A 20,542-nucleotide genomic window follows, 5' to 3' on the forward strand; every position below is an offset into this window, starting at 1 on the left:
GGAGGTGACCTCTGTGTTGTCCTGTGTGGCTAATCAAAGCATCGCTGCTCGGCCTTTGTGTTTCTGCAAGAATGCCATCTTTGTGGCGTGAAAATAAAACGGCCTCGAGGTGCAGCGGAACCCGCCAGGAACCCGTCAGGAACCCGTTACCCGGGCCGCCACGTGTTGCTATAAGAACCCAGCGTCTCCGCCTGTACGTGCTGGTCTCCCTCACATGCGTTCTGCATTAAACCTTTATTATCAGTGTCCCTAAACATGTCAGAGCAGATGAATGTGAGCAGCGACGTTTCAAAGATGCTGTCGCTCTGTTTCTGATTAAAGCCGTGTTCCGAAGGCCCGGATGACTGTTTTCTGTTTGCGTCTGTCTTCACGTCTCCCTGAGGATGTTTGTGTCATTTCTAGAGGCAGAGTGAGCAGGGAGGGGCTCACTCTGAGTTATGAGACTCTAATTGTTGAGCTCTTTTTTCGTTACGACAGAAGAGTTACCGACTCAGATTAGCGGCAACAACGGCGCAGTGTTTCCAGTGACACTGAAGTGTCACTGAGTGCAAAGCAGGCGCTAAAACCTAGCGACTGGGGCAGAATTTAACACATGAGTTTTAAAAATGAACGTTAACGAGCTTGTGATGATATTTCTTATTTCTTATATGATGATGAATGATGACGATGGTGATAAATTGTTAGCTTAAACCGTTAGCTTGATAGCGTGACAGCGGGGAGAGTGCAGCGCGTCACTGGGCATCGCATTAGGAAACATCACCCTGCAAGAATGTTGAACTTCATGTGAGAACTGTCCTCATCATGCACTCATGTGTCTCCATTTCCATATCTGATGAACATCTCATCCTGCCGCCATCCCACAAATTTGGAGAAAAAGTCCAAAGGCGCCAGAAGTTTTAGCTCCTGCTGTGAGTCTAGTTAGAAAAACTAGATATAAAAGAACCGAAAACATCCTGTTAGACGACTAGTTAACGCTGGTCAACCTCCATGACCTCACAGATTTCATCCACACCGACAAACCTCTGTGTAAAATGTAAAACCCATTACCTACATGTTCATTTCACGGCTAAGTGAGAGTTTCATTTTGACGGAGTGGAGCACAAAGCCTGGTGGAGAAGTGCAGATTCAATATGGCCGCCATCTGCAGCCGCAGAGAGAATTTAAACAATACGGTTAAATCAATCCAGACTGAGAGCGGGAACAGACAGAGGGAAAACAGGAGAGGGAAGATTAAAGAAGAGTCGCTCGTCTTCCCACTGTCTCATCTTATTTCCTCTCTGGACAGATTTCTGATCATAATTCACAAACAGCCGTTAATTGTCCGGCCTGAACTGAACTGCAGTCTGTAGGAAGAAGCCGACGTTGAAGCAGGGAGGTTTTGAGCGCTGGCTTCAGGTCGTGAGGTGATTGACAGGAAGCAGAGCGTAACGGAGGGAAACCTCAGCTTGTCACGATAAGGTGCGACGCCGCGTTCCCGTTGACGGGTCGCGTTGGCTGCAGGGATTTTATAGCTCCACACAGGAATGGAGCTGAACTCAGATAGAAGTCTGTGACGCAGCATGAAGTCTCAGTCGGGTTACGAGAGGCTGCGTCAGAGTCGGGATTCTTCTGGTTTCTGCGGGTTCTGGCCCGTACACCGGTGTCTTCCTTCCCCGACGGGCCCCGGTTCCTCCTCCGTGGTGCCAGGCGGCCCGGCTCAGCCCAGTGCGGGAGGAACCAAAGGCCTTCAGCCCAGAGAAGCGCGGCTGATTCGTGCTAAAAGCAAAGCCACAGCCATAAACACACATGGTGGAGTCCGGGTGCAGGAAGAACCGAGCCGCCACCTGAACCACACGACACCGGGCTCTGGAGCCGAACGCTGCAGGTCGCAGTTTCATAGGAAGACGATGACATTTCTTATTTATATTAGAGCTCTGAGGGAGACAAGGACTTTAACAGACTGAGTCCATTACTAGGTTTCGTAAGATGTAAATATCTCAAAGCAAAGCGTCACCAGCTGAGGAGCTGTTGTGGAGCTTTGGAGTTCATCCCACGGACTCTTCCCGCTTGTCAGCGAAGTGCAGATGTTTAAATAAACACTCAACTCATTCCTAAGCCTCAACTCTGCAGCTAAATCGCTCCTTCACGGAAGACCGACCTCTCCGCGGACCCACAGGTGGATTCCACCTCTGGACCCGGTGCCTCCGGCCCCTCGGACCCCACTTCACACCACAAAAAATGACATCCATCCATCCATCCATCCATTTTCTTAACCGCTTACTCCCTAGTGCGGGGTCACGGGGGTGCTGGAGCCTATCCCAGCTGGCTACGGGCGAGAGGCAGGGTACACCCTGGACAGGTCGCCAGTCCATCGCAGGGCAACACATAGACAGACAACCATTCACTCACACACCCACACCTACGGGCAATGGAGAGAAGCCAATCAACCTAATGCACGTCTTTGGACTGTGGGAGGAAGCCGGAGAACCCGGAGAGAACCCACGCAAACACGGGGAGAACGTGCAAACTCCACACAGAAAGGCACCAGGGCCGCCTCCGGGAATCGAACCCAGAATCGAATCGAACCTTCTTGCTGTGAGGCGACAGTGCTACCCACCGCACCACCGTGCCGCCCACAAAAAATGACACTCTCTGCTTTTTGTCACGTTACGATGAGGGCCCACTTTCAAACTCGACACGCTTCCCTGGAGTTGTCAACAAGCCGGCTGGGAACAAAACCATTACATAAAGAAGAAAGGGACTGAGCCGCAACAACTAGAAAGCACTAAAAATGAATGTTATATGTTACAAATCATTTACTTACGATTTGTCAGCACAGAAAACCAACATCCCTACGTTTTTATTATCTCTAACTCATAGCGTCACTTGTCTACTTAGACCAAAGGATGGACAGATTTAGGAGGTCAAAGGTCAAAGGCTCTCATATCAAGCCTCGAGGAAAACTGGCACAGACGCTCACTTGGTTTCAAGACCGTCTGTGTATAATTAAAATAAAAGCAGGTGAGACTATGATGTGATGGTGTGTTAGCATCCAACTGCTCTGCTGGGCTTGAACCACTGCTAGCCAGCACCGCTAACCACCACGCAGTCCTCCTGGCCCCTATTAGCATCATCTGTTATCAATGTGGACACCTCAGAGGCTAAATGTGATTTAGTATGATTCATTACTGGTCCCTTCAGCCGTCGGGACAGGCCTCTGCAGAGAGAAAATCAAACCCTGACGTCTCCGATGTCGAGCGCAGGAAGCCGCAGGTACGTTCATGTTTGTGTTTTGGTGCCTTTGAGTGACGAGGAAATTGCTGGAGGTTCACATTTCAAACTGCGCCATTACTACACTCAGTTTGATCCCATTCCGAGTACAAGCCCGAGCTTGAAGGAAGGAAAGCATTGGAGGATTTCTGAGCTTTTGTCATTTCTCTGACATAACTGTATGTATGTAAAAGAAAAGTAATGTAACGCTACTTCAGCACAAACTGACGACAAACACCGGAGCTCAAAAAACGTCGTAAAGGCTTCAGCGGGATGAGAAAAGATGAGCGTGGGAGCCAAAGTCAGAGTCTCTGCACGTGAACGGGTGAGGACGGGGAGATTGATGGATCTTTAACGCAACACCACTGATGCACTGCAATCTTTCCATGAGTAAAGACAGATTCCCAGTGTGTGTGTGTGTGTGTGTGTGTGTGTGTGTGTGTGTGTGTGTGTGTGTGTGTGTGTGTGTGTGTGTGTGTGTGTGACACTGAATGTGTCCCAGATTTTCTCTTCTTCTTCTCTGTGGGCTGGATGGAGGGAGCTTTGATGTGGCGCTCCCTCAGTGTTGTGACCACAGGCCCAAAAGGAACCAGATGCTCTTTGGACTGGCTTGTGGTGGGAAGACATATATATAAATAAAAAAAAATAAAAGAGAGAGAGAGGAGATGGGTGATCGAGGGGGGTGTCCGACATGCACAGGCCCCACAAAGACAATGGAAAAGCTGGCTCAAACAGGGGAGGTGGGCAATGTGCACACTCACAAACCTCCCAGCGCCGAAACCTGAAGCCGCTCGGATCACGGCGAAGGAGGCGCCCTCTTGGTTGTGACGGTTGGAGACAGGGACTCAAAACAGCACAGTTGAAATTTTTCCACGGTTTCTGGAGTCAAACATAAAAATGGCTGCTCGCAGGAAACTCGATGGACCAAAACAAGTGAGAAAAAACTCAGCAACAGCAGTTAAATAGCTGAGTTAAATAAGATTGTTGTGTTTGCACATATGCTTCTGTTTAGTTTTCACTGTCGATGTAACACATGACGGCAGAAATCTGACAATGAAAGGAGTTGATACTGGCCGGGGCAGAAGGACCCGGTTCCGCTCCTGGACCCGGCCCGGTGCCTTGCCAGTTTGTACACGTTGTGTCAAGGTCACTTCAAGGTCGGGCTCCGCTTTTCCGCCTGACGCGCCCACGTCGCCAGCGGCTGGCGCGGCCTGAGCGTCTGCTGACTCGGCTTTCCTGGGTTTAAGGACGTTCCGTCTGACCACCAACAAGCGCCCCAGCGTGACGGAACACGGGCCGCAGCGGGTCCGTCTCCGTGGCCAATACACAGAGCTCATAGCTCCTGATTTATGACCCTCCTGTGACACTGTAGCGGCCGGCGCGACCGTCTTTAGCTTCCCCCCGGTCCCCGAGGACGAGCATCTAGAGACACTATGAAAGCTACACATGGAAAGATTCAAAGCAGAAGGTGGGACGCGGAGCAGGAAAAGCCCACGTCTCCTCTCGTCCTTCTCTGAGTCAACGTCTCTCGCTGTCAAACGCCACACGGAATGTTTACCTCATGTCAGATGAGCGTTTATGCAATAAACCAAAGCCGGGCAACACAATGGCTGCGTAATGGACACTAAGTACAATACAAGCAGCCAACTATTTGGATTAGGAGGAAATGGAGTCGAGCAAAATAAAAAAAAAACTGATTTTGTTTATGGGAGCAGAGACAAGCGCTGAAGGCGGTTTGTGAAGGGAAACTTCAGGAGGTTTGAACGGAGCCGCAGGAGCGAATCCCAACATCAGAGTGGGTCCGGACGGGTTCTACCTGTGTTTGGGCGCTGGTGGCCCAGCGGTTAAAGGAGGCTGGACGTAGAAAACTCAATGAGAGAGAGAACGGGGATTTTCCACACGCGCTGGTTGAGCTCATCCTGGACTTTATCAGAACGTCTGGAGCCGGGACGTGGCCCGGACCCGCTCCTTCCTGCAGCACGCCGGCGCTGCTCTGAACCTACGGCTGCTTCTTCCAGCGAGCGCAGCGTCTGTTGACAGAAAAAGTCCCAAACTATGCCTGCGGTTGGTTTCATGTGGCAAAGCGCTGCCAATTTAAGGATCCTCTTTGGTTTCCTCCGCACAGATCAAAGGCCGTCGAGTAATCTATTAGACGGGGCCGGCTGTCTCCATGGCGACGCCACCACAGACAGGAAGCCCGTCCTCCCTTCACGGGCCCTTGTCACCAACAATACGACCACTCAGCAGCGTCGGACTCTCCCACATGTGACTGTGTGTGTGCAACACACGCCTGTTTGCATTTGCGTGAAACTCGACCCGCGGAGCCCGACTCGTTGCTCTGCCGACGGCGCGCGTTTGTGTACGCGTTCCAGCTCCGACTGACACGCGGCCTTTCATCCGCCGCGCGATGGAGGCGGCGGAGAGTCGGGTTCTGCTCCGGTGACCCTGAACACACCACGGAGCAACAAAAGACACGCTTCAGACCAATAAGTTGGTGCTAATTGGTCAAAATGCGAACGACTAAGAAGAGAATAAATCATCAAATCATCATTTGTCACATGAGCATCTGGAGTCGTTGCATAAGTTGTAGGATAAAAACCAAAATCCTGACTCTTAGCGTTAATTTAACCGGTTGTGACATTAACCAACAAGGATTTACAGCACTTTTCATAGGAACTCATCCACGCGGCTCATAAATAACTAAAAGTGTCTGACAGGTGGCTTCACTGCCTCTGTCTTACTATGTGACTGGAACAAGGTGAGATCAGATTGAATTAACTGACGACTCAGCACCAGAACCTGCAGCTCCGGCCTCAGCGTCCAACCAGATGAGCTCGTTAAGACGACACACAGAACTTCACCTTTCATTCCGCTTCAGTCTAACACATTTCAGCCGAATCAGACCGGATGCTGAGGCTCCGTCGTTAGGCCTGAACAGGCCTGTAACCGTCGCAGGCCGTTTCTGGGCCGTTTCTGGGCCGCTGCCTGATTTCAGCAGCGCCGTCACAGATTTCCTTTGGCTGTTTTACACTGAATGTCAACAGTTTGAATCGGACGCCCTGCAGCCTGTACAGACGCGGGGAATGCGGAGTCTGTGTCCTATTAGGAGTCTGTTAGAAGCTTATGAAAGCATGTGGGGGTGGGATCAGCTGCAGCACATTAGGACTTCAAGCCCGTCACATCTCGCTCTCCGGGGTTTTCGCCGAACAGATTCCATTGTGCCCAAATAGCCGGATCCTCTCCAGTCCGTCTTGTTTGCGTGACTTCAAGGGCGGCGCAAATTGAAAAGATAATCCCCATTCTTCTACGCGGCGCGGTGGGGTGCGTCCAGCGCCGGCATGTGTGCGGAGGAGATAAAAGTCCCAGTTGTGAACCAGATCAAGCTGCTTTCACAAATAGTTTTGGTGGCTTGTTTGAACTCTACATGACATAAATGTTTAACTGTTTAAACTGCATTTTCATTGAGGAAAGATTAAGAAATCAGTCATTTCTCTTTCAGTCATCTCAATAACTGCTATTATGAATTTCCTGCCCTGCTTCCATACAACTATACAAGTCATCATATAAAATGAATGAAGATTAGAAATTAGACAGCTCAACACACAGTAACTGCAGCCTCCACTCAAACACGTGAGCCACAGGTGAACGATGTCACGCGACGCGTCCTGCTGCATCTGAAAAAGCAAATCCTCCTTCATTCACCACACCGAGCATTAATCAGTTTAACCAAACACGCGTATCTGTGGTCGTTGGAGGAGCTGACTGCTACAGAGTCCAGACGGGATTCAGTCAGCGTCACGTTTTCACTGAGTGAGATACGAAGAGCAGCCACTTCAGCAGACGCTGATTAGGAGAAGCGTCTGGTGCCTCAGTCGGGCCGAGTGTTGTATGACTCCCTCAGCCATTAGTAACCTGCGAGGGATTTGTCACCGTCCTCCCCCGCTTCACGGCCCGCACGCTTTCAAACACTCCGTTACTGATGAGCTGCGAGGTCGGGGCTTTTCAAACATTTCCCCGACTCCGTCTCTGGGACCGACCGTCGTCGTCCGGTTGGAAAAACCCGAGATCTGGGGCCGTCGGACGGGATCTTAACTGTCCCCAACGCTCACCTCACGGTCGGGAGGCGGAGGCCTCCGGACGCAGACGCAGACGCAGACGCAGACGCATGCATCCAGCTCCGTGACACGTATGCTCTTCAGGCCAAGGCCAAGTCATTCATCCTCTCTCAACATTTGGTTCCCATTTTATGAACGTCTATCAGATTGTTAAGAACAAATGAGTCCCCAGCATATTTCTGGCTTGAATCCCCACTGAATCAAGAACACATTACAGCAGCAGATCCAGGGGTTTAGTACCTCAGGAGGGTTCTTACTGAGACTCTTAGATATTACAGAACATCCAGCCCATCAATCCATCCTCGTTGCTGCCCAACTATAAGACGTTACTGCTGGTTTTAATAAGCTGCTGGACAAACAACTACAGGACAGATTTAACTTCAACTCAGGAACCGGACAAAAAGCAGAGGCCACGTTCTGCTGGAACGTGGCCTCTGCCCCTCAGTTCTCGCCCCGAACAGAAGCCGGACCGGCACTCAACCTGTCGTCATGCCGTGTTTTCACGTGTTCGTTGTCAACATGGGTCGGTTCAGGTGAACAGGTTAATCTGGAGGAGAGGGAGTCTGTGTCCGTGGGGAGAGGCTGATCAGAAAGATGATGATGAAAGACACCATTTAAAGACGTTCGTGTGATGTGAGCAAAGCCACAGTTCACCATCAATGAAAGATTGAGCTTGATTTAGGAGGAAAAGTGCTCACATCCAAAACCAAAAAGCCTTCACTCGTCATTTACTCACACACACAAAGGTCCAGTGCTATTGACAACCTGCTGACAGTCTCAGCCTAAACAAGAAGGGAAACACAAACAACTGTCAGCGGAACGCTTTATTTGCGGCCAGAGACTCCAAGAGCAGGAGCCGCCTCTGGTTCCCACTCACTGCGTTCAGTTACGACACGCCGGCAGGTGAACGCGGTGCTGCAGAGGTCGAAAGCAGCAACTGCATGAGTCTAAACGCTCGGCATTCCTCACGGCGGGGCCGACCACCCAAAACCAGCCCCACCCTCGCCCCGGCCTCGGGTTACAAGGCGTCGCCGCTTGTCACAAAGGAGGAACGTGGGCTTCAAACCGCGGCTAATCTGAGGTAGCCGGACTTAATCACGTGCATCTGTTCGCAGGAGTTGGACCCAGTCCTGCTCCGCCAGTTACCCCACAGAGCAGTGACCCACACAGCGCTGGCCCTATTACCATCAGCCCTCCTCTGTTCATGTCTCCCCGTGGGGTCCGATGGGGCTGGTACGGAGCTAATGTCACAACCGGCCGAGGCACCGAGCCTGGTTCTGCTCGAGGTTCCGTCCTTTAAAGGGGAGCATTTCCTCTGCTGCTTTAACTCATAGTTCATGTAAAACATAGCATTAGCGCTGCTTTAAAGGACGCAGCAAAGTCATTGACAGCTAAAAAGCAAAAACTAACAACAAATGATGAATGTTCGACTCAGATTTGGAGCCAATCGACTCTGGTACGACCTTATTATGCAAACGTGGTTTCATCTCTTGTCCTCTACACAGGACGTAAACAATCACCTCCGTAGATGATTACACATTAATGGCAAAATTAGATTCCCGTCGTTAGTAATGGGGTCGGAGCCTGAGCCGAGACGTCTGCATTCTTCACTGGGGGACGGCGGCGGAACAAACGTCACGTTTAATCGCTACGCTCCGCTTTGTGGGGCAGATAGCAGCTCTGGCAACATGTGGCCTGCCCTTGAAGGCCAGCCGGAGCCACATGTGGACCCCCCCTCCCCCCAAGAGGCCCACGGGCTAGCTGGTGCTGCAGCGCACTGATTGGGGAGAGACCAAAATCAAAGGTGCGAATCGTGGAAATGAAAGGAGCCGCAGGAATTCGTTAGCTCGTTAGCGTAAACCAGCTACTGCAGACGCACTGGAAGCTACAACATAAGAGCTAGCATGTTTTTGGCTAATTCAGCTTTAATCAGTCACTAACGTCAGGTCGGAGAACAGGAAGACATTTCTGTAAGCGTCAGAGGACCGGTGACTAATGACGCCTGGTGAAGGTGAGCACACAGAGCACCTGCCAATGAATCACCTCCGCCGTCGTCCTCGCTCCCTCTGTCCACAGGAGAGATGGAAACTCTGGACCAGATGTCCACCTACACCCGTGTGTGTGTGTGTGTGTGTGTGTGTGTGTGTGTGGTGCTGATGGATGACCGGGATGTGAACAATCGAAGCTTTCTTTCATCAGGTGACTCAAAGTTTGGAGTCGCAAAACCTTTATCAGGCTGGTGAATTATTGACAGGAGGAGCCGTTTAATCACGCTAGTTTCTTTACCCTGTCAGCAGGTGTGTGTGTGTGTGTGTGTGTACACTGGGCAACGTGTGTGTGTGGAGCTAAACTCCACCCGTTTCTTTTCATATCAAGCCTTCGTCCCCGGGTCGTGACGCCTCCGTTCCAGCCTGCTGGAGCCTCGTCGTCGTCTCGCCTGTTCCTCACGCTGTCGAGTCCTCGCAGCGGCGACAGCTGAGCGGCCGGCGAGCGAAAGCGTCGCCCTGCGAGCTGTTTATGGCAGCAGGTTGGACTCGAGCTGTGAGATCCCACGCTCCGAAGTGAAAACAGTTCCCTCGGCTCAATCTGAAATCTTAGATTGTGGGAACACAGCGGAGGAACGTCCACTTTTCAACTTCGAGTAAAAAAAAAAAACCCTCGAAAGGCGCTTTTGTTCTGCTGCTGATAACTGTGGATCGGACGGATCCAAGGAAGCATCTGTGCAGAACAGCGAACCACCCGTATCTATCTGCTGCCCTCTGCTCCGCTCCAGCGGTTCTGGCCCGGCAGGCAGTTCCAGGAAGACGAGGACGTTCGCTTTGAACGAGTCCCTCGAACTGAACAGGCGCTTGTGCTGATCCACCACATCACACGTCCAAGTTCACCGGGGGGAAACGTGATGGTTGAGACAAGGCCCTCACTGTTCCAGAGCTCCTCTCCGCGGATCACAGCACACGCCCCGGGCTACAGCTGCTGATAAGCCCGGCCCGGACTGATCCGAGTCATGTGGGGGAGGATGAAAGCCGACGCATTAGGTCTGAAGTGGTACCGGCGACATCTGTGGAGCCCAGCGAGCCACGGTGAACAACGGCATCACACGGCGCAGCCTGAAGCCAGAGCTACCTGGACAACGTCACCCTCCACCTGGACGGCGCCAGGCCTGAGACCCGGACCCGCGGTGCCGCAACGCCTCTGCCGGGCTCCTCACCTCTGATCAAGCAGAACCGCATCCGTAAAGAGAGAAGCTTTACCCACATAATAAGTGAAGTGAAGCTAAGACATAAACGCATCCTGGTCCAGTTCAGGAACCTGGAACTGGTTTGGGTTCTGAGAAGCAGAACCGGGTTTGTGACGGCCAGCAGCTCGTGATGAGCCAGTGCTCTGAGGGACGCGGCCCAGCGAGGGTCTGGCAGGAGACAGAGCCCCCTTTCATGAAGCCAGAGCCGCTTCAAAGCTGAGGCCGAGCGCAAAAAGATTGAAGCCATACTTGTAATGATTTATTTTCCCTCCGTGGGGGAGTTCTCAGATTAAACAGCAGAATAAAATGTCTGTGACAGGAGGCCGATATGTGAACACCTGCTGCTCCGGCAGCGGTTTTTACACAGCTGCTTCTCTGTGGAGACACTAAAAGCTCAGCTCATGAGAGCAGCATCAAGCGTTGCTGTCAATATATGCGTTCATGATTACGAAGTCGGCTTCTGACTCAATTTTTGCTTCATGGGACCAAAACAAAGTGGGTGTGAGGTCACAAGGTCACAGGGTCGAGACCGGGGTCTGAACAAAAACAAATGCTGCCATGATTGAACTCTTTGATTTCATTGACTACAAAAAATAATTATTTATTCTAATGATCTAATGATATTTTAAACAGCACAAACATGTGCCAGCTTCCTGCTGCTGTGTTCTTCAGTAGCTGCCGTCCTGATGAAACCTAAGACTGTTGGTCAAAGCTCATAATCTGCTAAATGTATCGCTCCAGCTGCAGACTCCAGATTGGAGGAGATTACACATAACTCGTTCTAAAATCAGATTCCAGCCGTTTTTCTTTCTCGGGTCTCCGGCCCCTCCCCAGACGTGGCCTCCAAACAAACACCGCTTTAAGATCTGCCAGTGTGATCGCACGGGGGAATTTTTCATTAGAGCGAGACCTCCCTGGACGAGACGGAGGAGAGGAGGAAGAACGACAACACAGTGCACTGTGTCTGAGCAGAGACAGTCCTCAGCTGTTATCTCTGAGGTGGAGGGGGGGCGAGATAGGAGGAGAGAGGGAGGGAAGGTAAATTAAATCACAACGAGGGAAGCAAGACCAAGGAAAAGGTAGTAGAGAAAGGGGGGGGGGGGGTAAAATGAGAGGAGGGAAGATTAGGAAGCCAAGAAGTGAGGAAGGAAACGAGGAAGGAGGCAGGGTGAAACGAGGGAAGGAGGTGAGGAGAGGACAGAAGTGGATGCAGGTGGAGGAAGCCCCCCCAGCAAGGAGCTGCTGATGGTTATCTGCTCGGAACATCTGGTCCGGCCTGGAACAATCAATCCAGCAGGCCGATCGCAGACCCGGACCCGAGGAGATGACCCGATGACCCGATAACCCGCCTCCGCAGGTCAGCGCCGCCGCGGGTCAGCGCCGCCGCCGGCCGTGCAGCACGCCGTCCGTGGACAGCTGCTTCTGAGACTGGAGCGAGGACATAAAAAGGCGACAGCCGGCTGGAAGTCCTGAAGAAACTGAAGAAAGTCCAGATGGTGCTGGAGTGGAGGACGACATCACAGGAGGCTCCACGGCTCGTGAATGTCAGCGGCTCTGATTAAAAGCCATTCAGAGGAAGAAAAAGCTGCTGGCTGTGCCCTTCATGCCCATTTATCACATGCAGTTGTTTGTATACAGTTGTTTTATTCCCCTCCAGTGTGTGTGTGAGCGCGAGAGAGACGAGATGAATGTAATTAAAGTGTTTTAATTAGATACTGTTCTTTTCTGGGAAGCCTGTGGCAGCGCTGGGTGGAGCCAGAGTGGAGACAGGAGGTTTGTGGTCTGGCTGAGGGAAGCTCGCCGGCCGGAGTAATGGAAACCAGGTGTTCTCTCTCACACACACACACACACACACACAAAATATATGTCACACACTGGACTTCCATCTTTGAGGGGACACTGACTCTGGGCATTTTATAGCCCTGAGCCCTAAACGACGACCGACAGAGTCCCCACAAACTGAAACGTGCTCACTCACAAGCAAATGCAAGCGTACACACACTGAGATGCACCAATCCAATGATGAGACTACCTGTGTGAGACTTCAGCCCGCTGACATGTGAATTCCCCAAATACGGGTGATGCGCTCATTTGCATGCGCACACACACACACAGGCCATCTCCTGCATGCATAGAAATAAAGAAGGACTGATTGACACACACACACACACACGAGCAGAGGATCATAAAGGCTGTACACAAACACATGGGTGCACTAATGTATGCACACGCACACACATGCATGAATGCACGCTCACACCCTCCATCATCAGAGTGCTCACACACACGCAGCACTTGTCACTCAAATCCGTGGCTAACACACGTTGCATTTCAAACGCATGAGACTCAAAGACGAACACACACACACACACACACACACACACACACACACACACACACACACACACACACACACACACACACACACACACACACACACACACACACACACTCTGCATCCTCCACCAGCATTGGTGCACGATCACACTAACACACTGAGTGCATCGGGGCCAGGAAATGCAGAAAACAGATCTCGCATCCACTGACATCAGTGAAGCAGGACCCGCCTTTTCCATTAGACGCTGACGTCAGTTTTCCACAAAACTGTTTCTCCCAGAATTCGAGGCGATCTGAGCTTTTCCTTTGGTGACGTCCGCGAGCGCTGGCTCGGTGCCGAGGATGCTCCTCCACTAGCAGAGGTCCGACACTGGAAACGTGGCGGCGCTGGCCCGGCTCCAAGCGCTGGAGCCGGAGTCAGATGTATGGAAATATATGGAAATGACCGAGGTGTGAGCGTGCATACATTTCACAGGCATCGGCCAATAAATGAAAAGCCTCTTTTTTTACTCCAGTGCAGAGCAGTGCTGCTGCTCCTGGACACGGAGCACGAGCGGGTCACGCCGGGCAGCACCAGGTCAATCACTATGAACAGGGCACCATCTAGTGTTGCTTGCGGAGTATGAGAGAAGCGACAGGAAGCGCCCGCATCCCACGAGACGACGGAGCAGACGAAGCTCCACTGCTGAGGAGCCTCTGACCCCACACAGCACCACGGTCACGGGCTGGAGCTGAAACGGGCCGAACGAACCCAGGATGCAGCGCAGGCAGGCTGCGGGCGGAGAATGGAGCAGATGGGACTGTTTGCACAGGCCGGACTCAAACAAACCAGAGTTTCAGACTCCAAAGGGGACAGCGCTTCTACAAAAAACTGGGAAATATTCAGCAGCCTCACTTTGCTGCACTCTTAGAACTATGTTGGATGTTTTTCCATCTCCTCGCCGGCATTTTATAAACAAAAAAGTATAATTATATAAATTAATATGACCAAATACTGCAGCAGGTACTTAAAAAGCTTCACCTACATTCACATTTAAACTTATTTAACTCAACTAGGTATTTACAACAGTTCAAACGTATCTAACTTTTCCATAAAATTTCAAAATAAAAGGTTAGAGCCTGCAACTTTTTATATTGGAGAATCCGTGTCTCCAGGTGCTTTGATCTCTGGACTCCTTGACGATGCTAAAAAAAACCAAGCTGTGCAAAAAAAACAATAAAACACAACAAATGGTGTTTATTGTCAAAGTGTAGGAGTAGGACAATGTTATATGTGCATAATTCATTATCGTGTTCTCTAATTGTGCAACAAACTAAGCTACAGTATATACAGACATCTATCATTAACTGCTGATAGCTGGATGACAGTTATACTGTATAACAGTAAATCTAGTTGGCCGGGTGCTTGGGCAGGACGGCCTTCAAAAGGCGATCCGGTTCGGACCCAAGACTTTGGTATCATCTGCAAAATGTTTACTCTTACTCTTTACAGTGTAATATCAATCAATACAACTAAACACATCCATTAAAAACATCCACATGAATATACTCAATGCAACAAATGTTATGCAGAAAACCCACCCCACCCCCCGTCCCTCCCTCACTCCCCCCGAGCTCGGCCTCTGCCTCGTAGCTCCATAAAATTCAGTAAAGGTTAAACAAACGTTTGAATGTTACACGTCCCAGAAAAGTAAAAAGAATCATGTTATGAGAACCCGCGGTCTAGATAGCAACGATGCTTTGTGAAAATATACGTATAGTAGAGTGAACTAAACATTTACATGATTTTACACGTGGAAAGAAAACATTGTTTTGACATAACTCTTTAGAATAATAACAATAATACAGCCCCACAGTCTTATGAACATGCTATGATCTGCTGCCGCTCGCTCCCATCAGTGTCCGTGTGGTGTCCGGCCCTCGGCCGCTCACAGGCTCACGGTGTCGTCAGTGTGTTCAGCTTGTGTGTGTGTTTTTTTTTATTTTTCAGGTGTTTGCGTCAGTATGTCAGTATGTGTGCGCGCGCCCGGTGTGCTTGCAGGTTCAACAGTCCCCCGAGTTGTGCGAGTGTGGCCCCGTCTCTATTTTCCAGTCTCTCTGGTCCATGGCGTCCGCCTGGCCGTGCTGGGACGCGGCGGGCGACAGGGACATCTGTCTGCGGGGGTTCCCGCTGTGCATGGTGTTCCAGTGGCGCTTCAGGTCCGACGCTTTGATGAAGGCTTTGTCGCAGGAGCCGCAGTTGAACGGCCGCTCGCCCCGGTGCTGCCGCTCGTGGTCCTTCAGGTGGGACTTGTGCTTGAAGGCCTTTTCGCACATCTGGCACGCGAAGGGCCGCTCGTTGCTGTGCACCCGCTCGTGCCGCTTCAGGTCGGGGCCGCGGATGAAGGCCTTGCCGCACACCACGCAGCGGTGCGGCTTGAAGCCGGAATGGATCTTGAGGTGCTCCTTGAGGTGGGCGGCGGTGGTGAAGGCTTTGGGGCAGTGCTCGCAGCCGTACGGGCGGTTGGCCGTGAGCAGGCGCTCCTTTTTGGCGTTGTGGTCGATGGGCTTGGCGCCGGCGCCCTGGCAGGAGCCGTGGTCGCGGTGGCCGTACAGCAGGTACTCCAGCTTCATGTCGCTGGTGGAGGACGAGCCCCAGCCGTGGCTGTGGGGGTCTTTGCCCATGCTGCTGTTGTAGTTGTGCGGCTGGGAGACGTGAGAGCCGCCGGGGCCCATCCCGTCCATGCCCTGGTCGTAGAAGCTGTTCTTCCTCACCTCCTCCATGGCGAGCTCCTTCAGGATCGCGTCCTGAGCCCTCATGCCGTTGTCCCCGGGAGCCTGGTTTTCCCGGGTCTTCATGTTGGTCAGCTCCCGTTTCTGGGTGCACAGGTTGTCCAGGAAGTTGATGCCCAGGATCTGACCTGATGACATCATCATGTTGATGTCCTTCTTCCTCACAGCCAGCCTGGCTGTGTACATATAATTGAGCACCTCTTCGAATATATCGGAGCGGATAAAGTCCAACTCCACTATGGAGTTGTCCTCGTCGCTTTGTTTCTTGAAGAGCTTTTTGAAATAGTTGCTGCAGGCGGCCAAGACACAGCGGTGAGCCCTGAACTCTATGTTTTCCACCACCACCACCACATCACAGTGCTCACCTTCCATCCTCTGTTGGTTTAGCATCTTCAGAAAGGTGGCTTTGTGGTCATAGTCGATATATCTCAGTAAATCAGACATGGTGCTGGTCAAGTTGGAGCAACCTGCGGGGGAACAAGCACAGGAGTCAAACGTTTGGCTTTGCACAACACGCAGAGTTGGGCACGCACGCCGCCCGCACGCAGCCCGCACGGCGGAGAGGTGGAGCTCCGCATGCACGCCTGCGACGAGCCTGTGTGCAGCGGGAGCATGCAACACCCGTGGCCCCGCAGCCCGCAGCGACCGCCACCCCGCACGAAACGCACAGTTTAAAAAAAAGTGGCAAAATCAATCAGGCAGAAATCATTCGGTCAAAACCTCGACGGGCCCCGGCAGCGGTCGAACCCGGCGCAAAGCTGATAAAATGCCCCGAACGCCGACGGGAGCGAACCGCGGCGCACTTTTCCCAACTTAACCAAACGCGCCGTCGCCGCAGTTTTGCGTGACACCGGCGTCGCGTGCAGGACGCATAACCATAGCAAGAGTGCTTCACATTTCACTGCGCCCAGCCATTTTGCTCAGCAAGCCTCCATTGGCATGTTTCTGGTGTCTTTAGAGCAGTTCACAAACAGCGGCAAACACAGCGGCGGGAAGGCGGGCGACGCGCGGCGCAACGACGCGCCGCCTCCCGCGCCCATCGGAGCCACAAAGACAAAATAAAAAGATTATTACCCGAAGCCTGAACGCGATCCCTGTGTTGTCACGCAAGGCGGCCAGTCGACGACGACCCAGAGCTGTCGTTTTTCCTCTTCCTCCTCCTCTTGTTGTGACTGTGGCGCTCCGCAGGAAACGCCGCGCCGCTCGGCTGCCACCTACAGCACCGGAGAGGACACTGCAGCGAGATCGTCTATGAACGACACGAAGGCTCACTCTGAGGACGGCGCACAGCCGGAAATGAACAACTGGCCTTTACCTAATTTAGTCGGCAACAAGTCGTTGTACTATTTTTTTTTTACAAAATCTGAAGTACAGTAAGTAGAAATGACTTAATTAATAAATGAAATGAAAGTACGTGAATACATGTTTATATACTTCAAAAAAGAGAAGTTGTTTTATTTTCCCTGGTCTCTATTCTAGTATCAGTGCAATCGAAGAGGAAATGCAACAAACTTGTGGTGATTTTGAGGAAACAGAATAGAATCACATGTTTTTTTATGACACGCAACACAGCCTCTGCTTCATCATCACCACCAAGTTTTTATTTTTCACCCAGATGAGTTCACTTCGTTTTGAGATAATGTTTGTTACACTCCTCTAATTAAAAATATAAACATCTAGATAAATACTATTTAATGTAGTAATATACTCTATGTATATTTCTTATAGACCTTGTTTATCTTTTGTTACCATGATACCATCAGGAGTTTAGTATTATAATGTTAGTTTTCTTAGCAGGTATTCATCATAACAGAAAATAAATAATCTAAGATTGCACGTGTTTTTTCATTTTTCATTGAAGTGGCTTGGTTGAAGATAACACGCCCGGAGACATAAACGGAGTGGGACCTCCTATACGTTGCTTTTATTCTCTGCTCACGCACCAAAGGGGCGGGGCTTAGGACGCCTTCGTGTGTTCGGCATAACCACCAACGGCTAAAACCCCGCATTAATCTGCCCGTAGAGCTTGTTCTAACTAAGTGTTTCAGCTTTTGGATCGTTGGAATAGATTGTAATAATTCTTAATCCACAAATAATAAAAACGAATTTTTAAACAAAACAGTAAACGCAAAAGCAAAGTGTTGAAGTTATGGTTTAATCCATTAAAGGCATAGCATACATTTATAGTAATATGGTCATTAGTATTATTAGACGTATTATCGCTTACAAATTGTATATAAAACCAACTTCTGATCTCACTGTGAGATGTCAACACTTATATTTTCAGTTCTGTAGTCACTTTAATATTAGAGACAAAAGGAGCAAATAAAAAAATGCATTTGCCACTTTTATTTCACCATTTTGAGTAAAACACAGCTGTACATGAACAATATCTAGTTATTCAGATACAGACGAACAGATGTGGGAGGCTTACAGCTGACATGGAGTGAGACGGCGGGTTGACAGAGCTCTCTGGGCTTCGCATCTATCTGGCCAGAGCTCATGGTCTGAGCCCTTTACCTCACAATCACACAGACTGGGGTCTTGTGCTGCAGCTGATCATCTACCTTGGGGGGAAAAAACAACAACATTCAAACCCTGCACAGGCACGTCACAATCTATTTCTTGATTCCTTGGCGTTTGCTTGAAATAGACCTGTTTGAAACGAGGCGCTGCAGCGGTGGAATCAACCAATGAGAAATGATCACGAGGGAAAATGAAAATTCAAGTACACAAGGTGAAATTGAGTATGACAGATAATTAGCTTTTTTTCCAAGGGAAGCTGTGATATGTACAGTACTGGGGTAGAGTGACAGACCTGATGGAAAATCATGGAGTTGGAGTGAGTGAGGCGATGCTTGCTGGAAAATGAGGCTTGGCACTTCTACAGCAAAGTTATATAGTATTTGCTTTAGCATATACAGCCCACAGCAATTTTAAGTGTTTGGAGTGTTGGTTTCTTTCATAAATAAAATGTTGCTACAATAATTATTCTTATTAATCATAAAAATGCATCAAAGTCATAAGGCAGGTGAAGCAAAAGGTTTGCTTGCTGCACACAGGGATTTGACGTGCAGATGGATCGAGACTCGTCTGTGAAGTCACGCGATTTTCTGTTCAATCTTTCCATTTTGCTGAACGATGCTGAACACTGGCGCCCTTCTCATGCTAAATGCACGGGTTTATTTTGCAGGTGATGGTTGCGACGAGCTGCAGCATTTGGTGGTATTAGTCTTCGGGGGGATGGGGGGGGGGGTCCCGGTGGTGTAACGTGGGAAGTTCTGGATGTCGGCATGTGGACGGGTTGAACAGAAAACAGCTCCCGGTGTTACTCCTGAAAGAGCAGAGAAAAGAGCAGTCAGCACATCCTGCACCGAGGGTCACAGATACCAAGCCTTGACCCCATAATTAGATCTGCACTAATGGGCTATTTAATTACACGTAAGCAAACACACACTATAGATACACACAGGCTTGGAGGGTGTTTTCAGGGTCCAGGGGATCCACAAACAATCTATTGTACATTACATCAGAGTGAAGATGATTGAACGCTCAGTTTAAACACCTCTCCAAACATTTTACACTATGATGTAATTATCAGTCTCTCGAAGACACTAAAAACAGTAACGTGATGAAGTGACTTTTCCTACTGGACTGAGCTCAAAGAAGCGAAAGTGGTTGAAATTTTTCAGACTTGTGAATGCGTGTTGATCAGTTAACACTGGAAAACAGTCTTTGTTCCTGTTTCTGCACTGTCACAGAGAAATTGTTCTGCCCCACCATTGTGTGTATCTACAACGTGAAGAGAAAACTCCAAAACACCACAGAAACTTCTATTAATAGGAGATACTCACAAACAACCTTTTTCCACACAACTACATGAAAACGTACACAGACATGCAGGCACGCACCCCCACACACAGAAGACCGAGGGCTAGGCCACAGGAACAAAGCCAAGCATTCCCGTGTGGTTAGTCGAGTACACACATGCATGCTCGCTCATCCCGAACCCCGCTCTCTGGGAACGCTTCAGTCACAATCTGATGCCACCAGCGGCCCCCGAGTCGAAAGGTGGGTCCGATTAAACCAGGAAACGTGTCGCGCCCAGAGCCGACGGACGTTCGGGCATTAGAGGAGGACATGCGCTGGTTTTAAAGGAAGGACAAGCCGCCACACGCAGCTCGGCGCCTGACGCCATCCTTACAACACCGACAAGTTGGAACACAAACGCTCGTATTTGTCAAGTCGTGGAAACACTGCCGCGAGGACCGATGACCTATTTTTGCTCCCACACACAGAAAGGAAGAGTGAAACTGAACAGAGCAGTATGTCACAAACCGTGGCCCAGAAACACACTTTGTACTTTTTGATATGTCGGTGCCTAAACAGGAGAATAACACCAACATTGTTGTAGTTTAGACCAAACAACTGATTCCTTTATATAAAGTTGTTGATCATTAATTAATTAATGTCCAATCACTCAGTTATTAAAAATAGGGTCGATGTTACAGTAAGTAGTGATTTCAAAGCAGTGTTGTACGCGCTGCCTGTTTGTACTTTTATGAGTGTGTACATGCCTTTTCTTGCAAGGACACAGTTTAAAATAGACTAAAGCACATCTGTGTACACTCAAGATCAGATTTCACTCTATATGGGTTTGTTTACTGCCACAGACTGCGTGCGCCAAGAGGCAGGAGCTGGTTCAGCCGGTATTGAAGTCCCAACATCGCTGCTTGGTCCATCACAAAGCTGCACAATGTGAACACAGGGCATGAGAAACGTTTTTACTATTGGCCTGTGCTGCTCTTTTTATTTCAGAGTTGTCAACTTG

The 20,542-nt window shown here is 50.2% G+C and overlaps 2 protein-coding genes across 28 annotated transcripts in view; both read right to left on the bottom strand.

Moving 5' to 3' along the window:
- Nucleotides 1–14,161: 14,161 nt before the first annotated feature.
- On the bottom strand, nucleotides 14,162–16,941 carry LOC114844966 (zinc finger and BTB domain-containing protein 14-like). Its single transcript, XM_029132694.3, has 2 exons — nucleotides 16,786–16,941; nucleotides 14,162–16,178 (listed from the first exon to the last, which is right to left on the bottom strand). The coding sequence occupies exon 2, from the start codon at nucleotides 16,153–16,155 to the stop codon at nucleotides 14,983–14,985; it is 1,173 nt and encodes a 390-aa protein (XP_028988527.1). The 5' UTR covers nucleotides 16,156–16,178; nucleotides 16,786–16,941; the 3' UTR covers nucleotides 14,162–14,982.
- Nucleotides 16,942–18,045: 1,104 nt separating this feature from the next.
- epb41l3b (erythrocyte membrane protein band 4.1-like 3b) overlaps nucleotides 18,046–20,542 on the bottom strand; it is a 29,822-nt gene continuing 27,325 nt past the window's right edge. For all 27 annotated transcript variants that reach the window (XM_029130921.3, XM_055503617.1, XM_029130915.3 and 24 more), the window contains one exon: nucleotides 18,046–19,045. Coding sequence is in view for 1 of the 27 variants with exons in the window: in XM_029130918.3 (XP_028986751.1) it covers nucleotides 19,040–19,045 (6 nt within the window). In the remaining 26 variants the exon portion in view is untranslated. The remainder of the gene's footprint in view (nucleotides 19,046–20,542) is intronic.

The sequence above is a fragment of the Betta splendens genome, chromosome 17 (assembly GCF_900634795.4).
Source record: "Betta splendens chromosome 17, fBetSpl5.4, whole genome shotgun sequence".
Taxonomy (NCBI): Eukaryota; Metazoa; Chordata; class Actinopteri; order Anabantiformes; family Osphronemidae; genus Betta; species Betta splendens.

Excerpts from the sequence above, each read along its gene's own strand:
- LOC114844966 (XM_029132694.3), bottom strand. The coding sequence starts at position 16,155 with ATGTCTGATTTACTGAGATATATCGACTATGACCACAAAGCCACCTTT.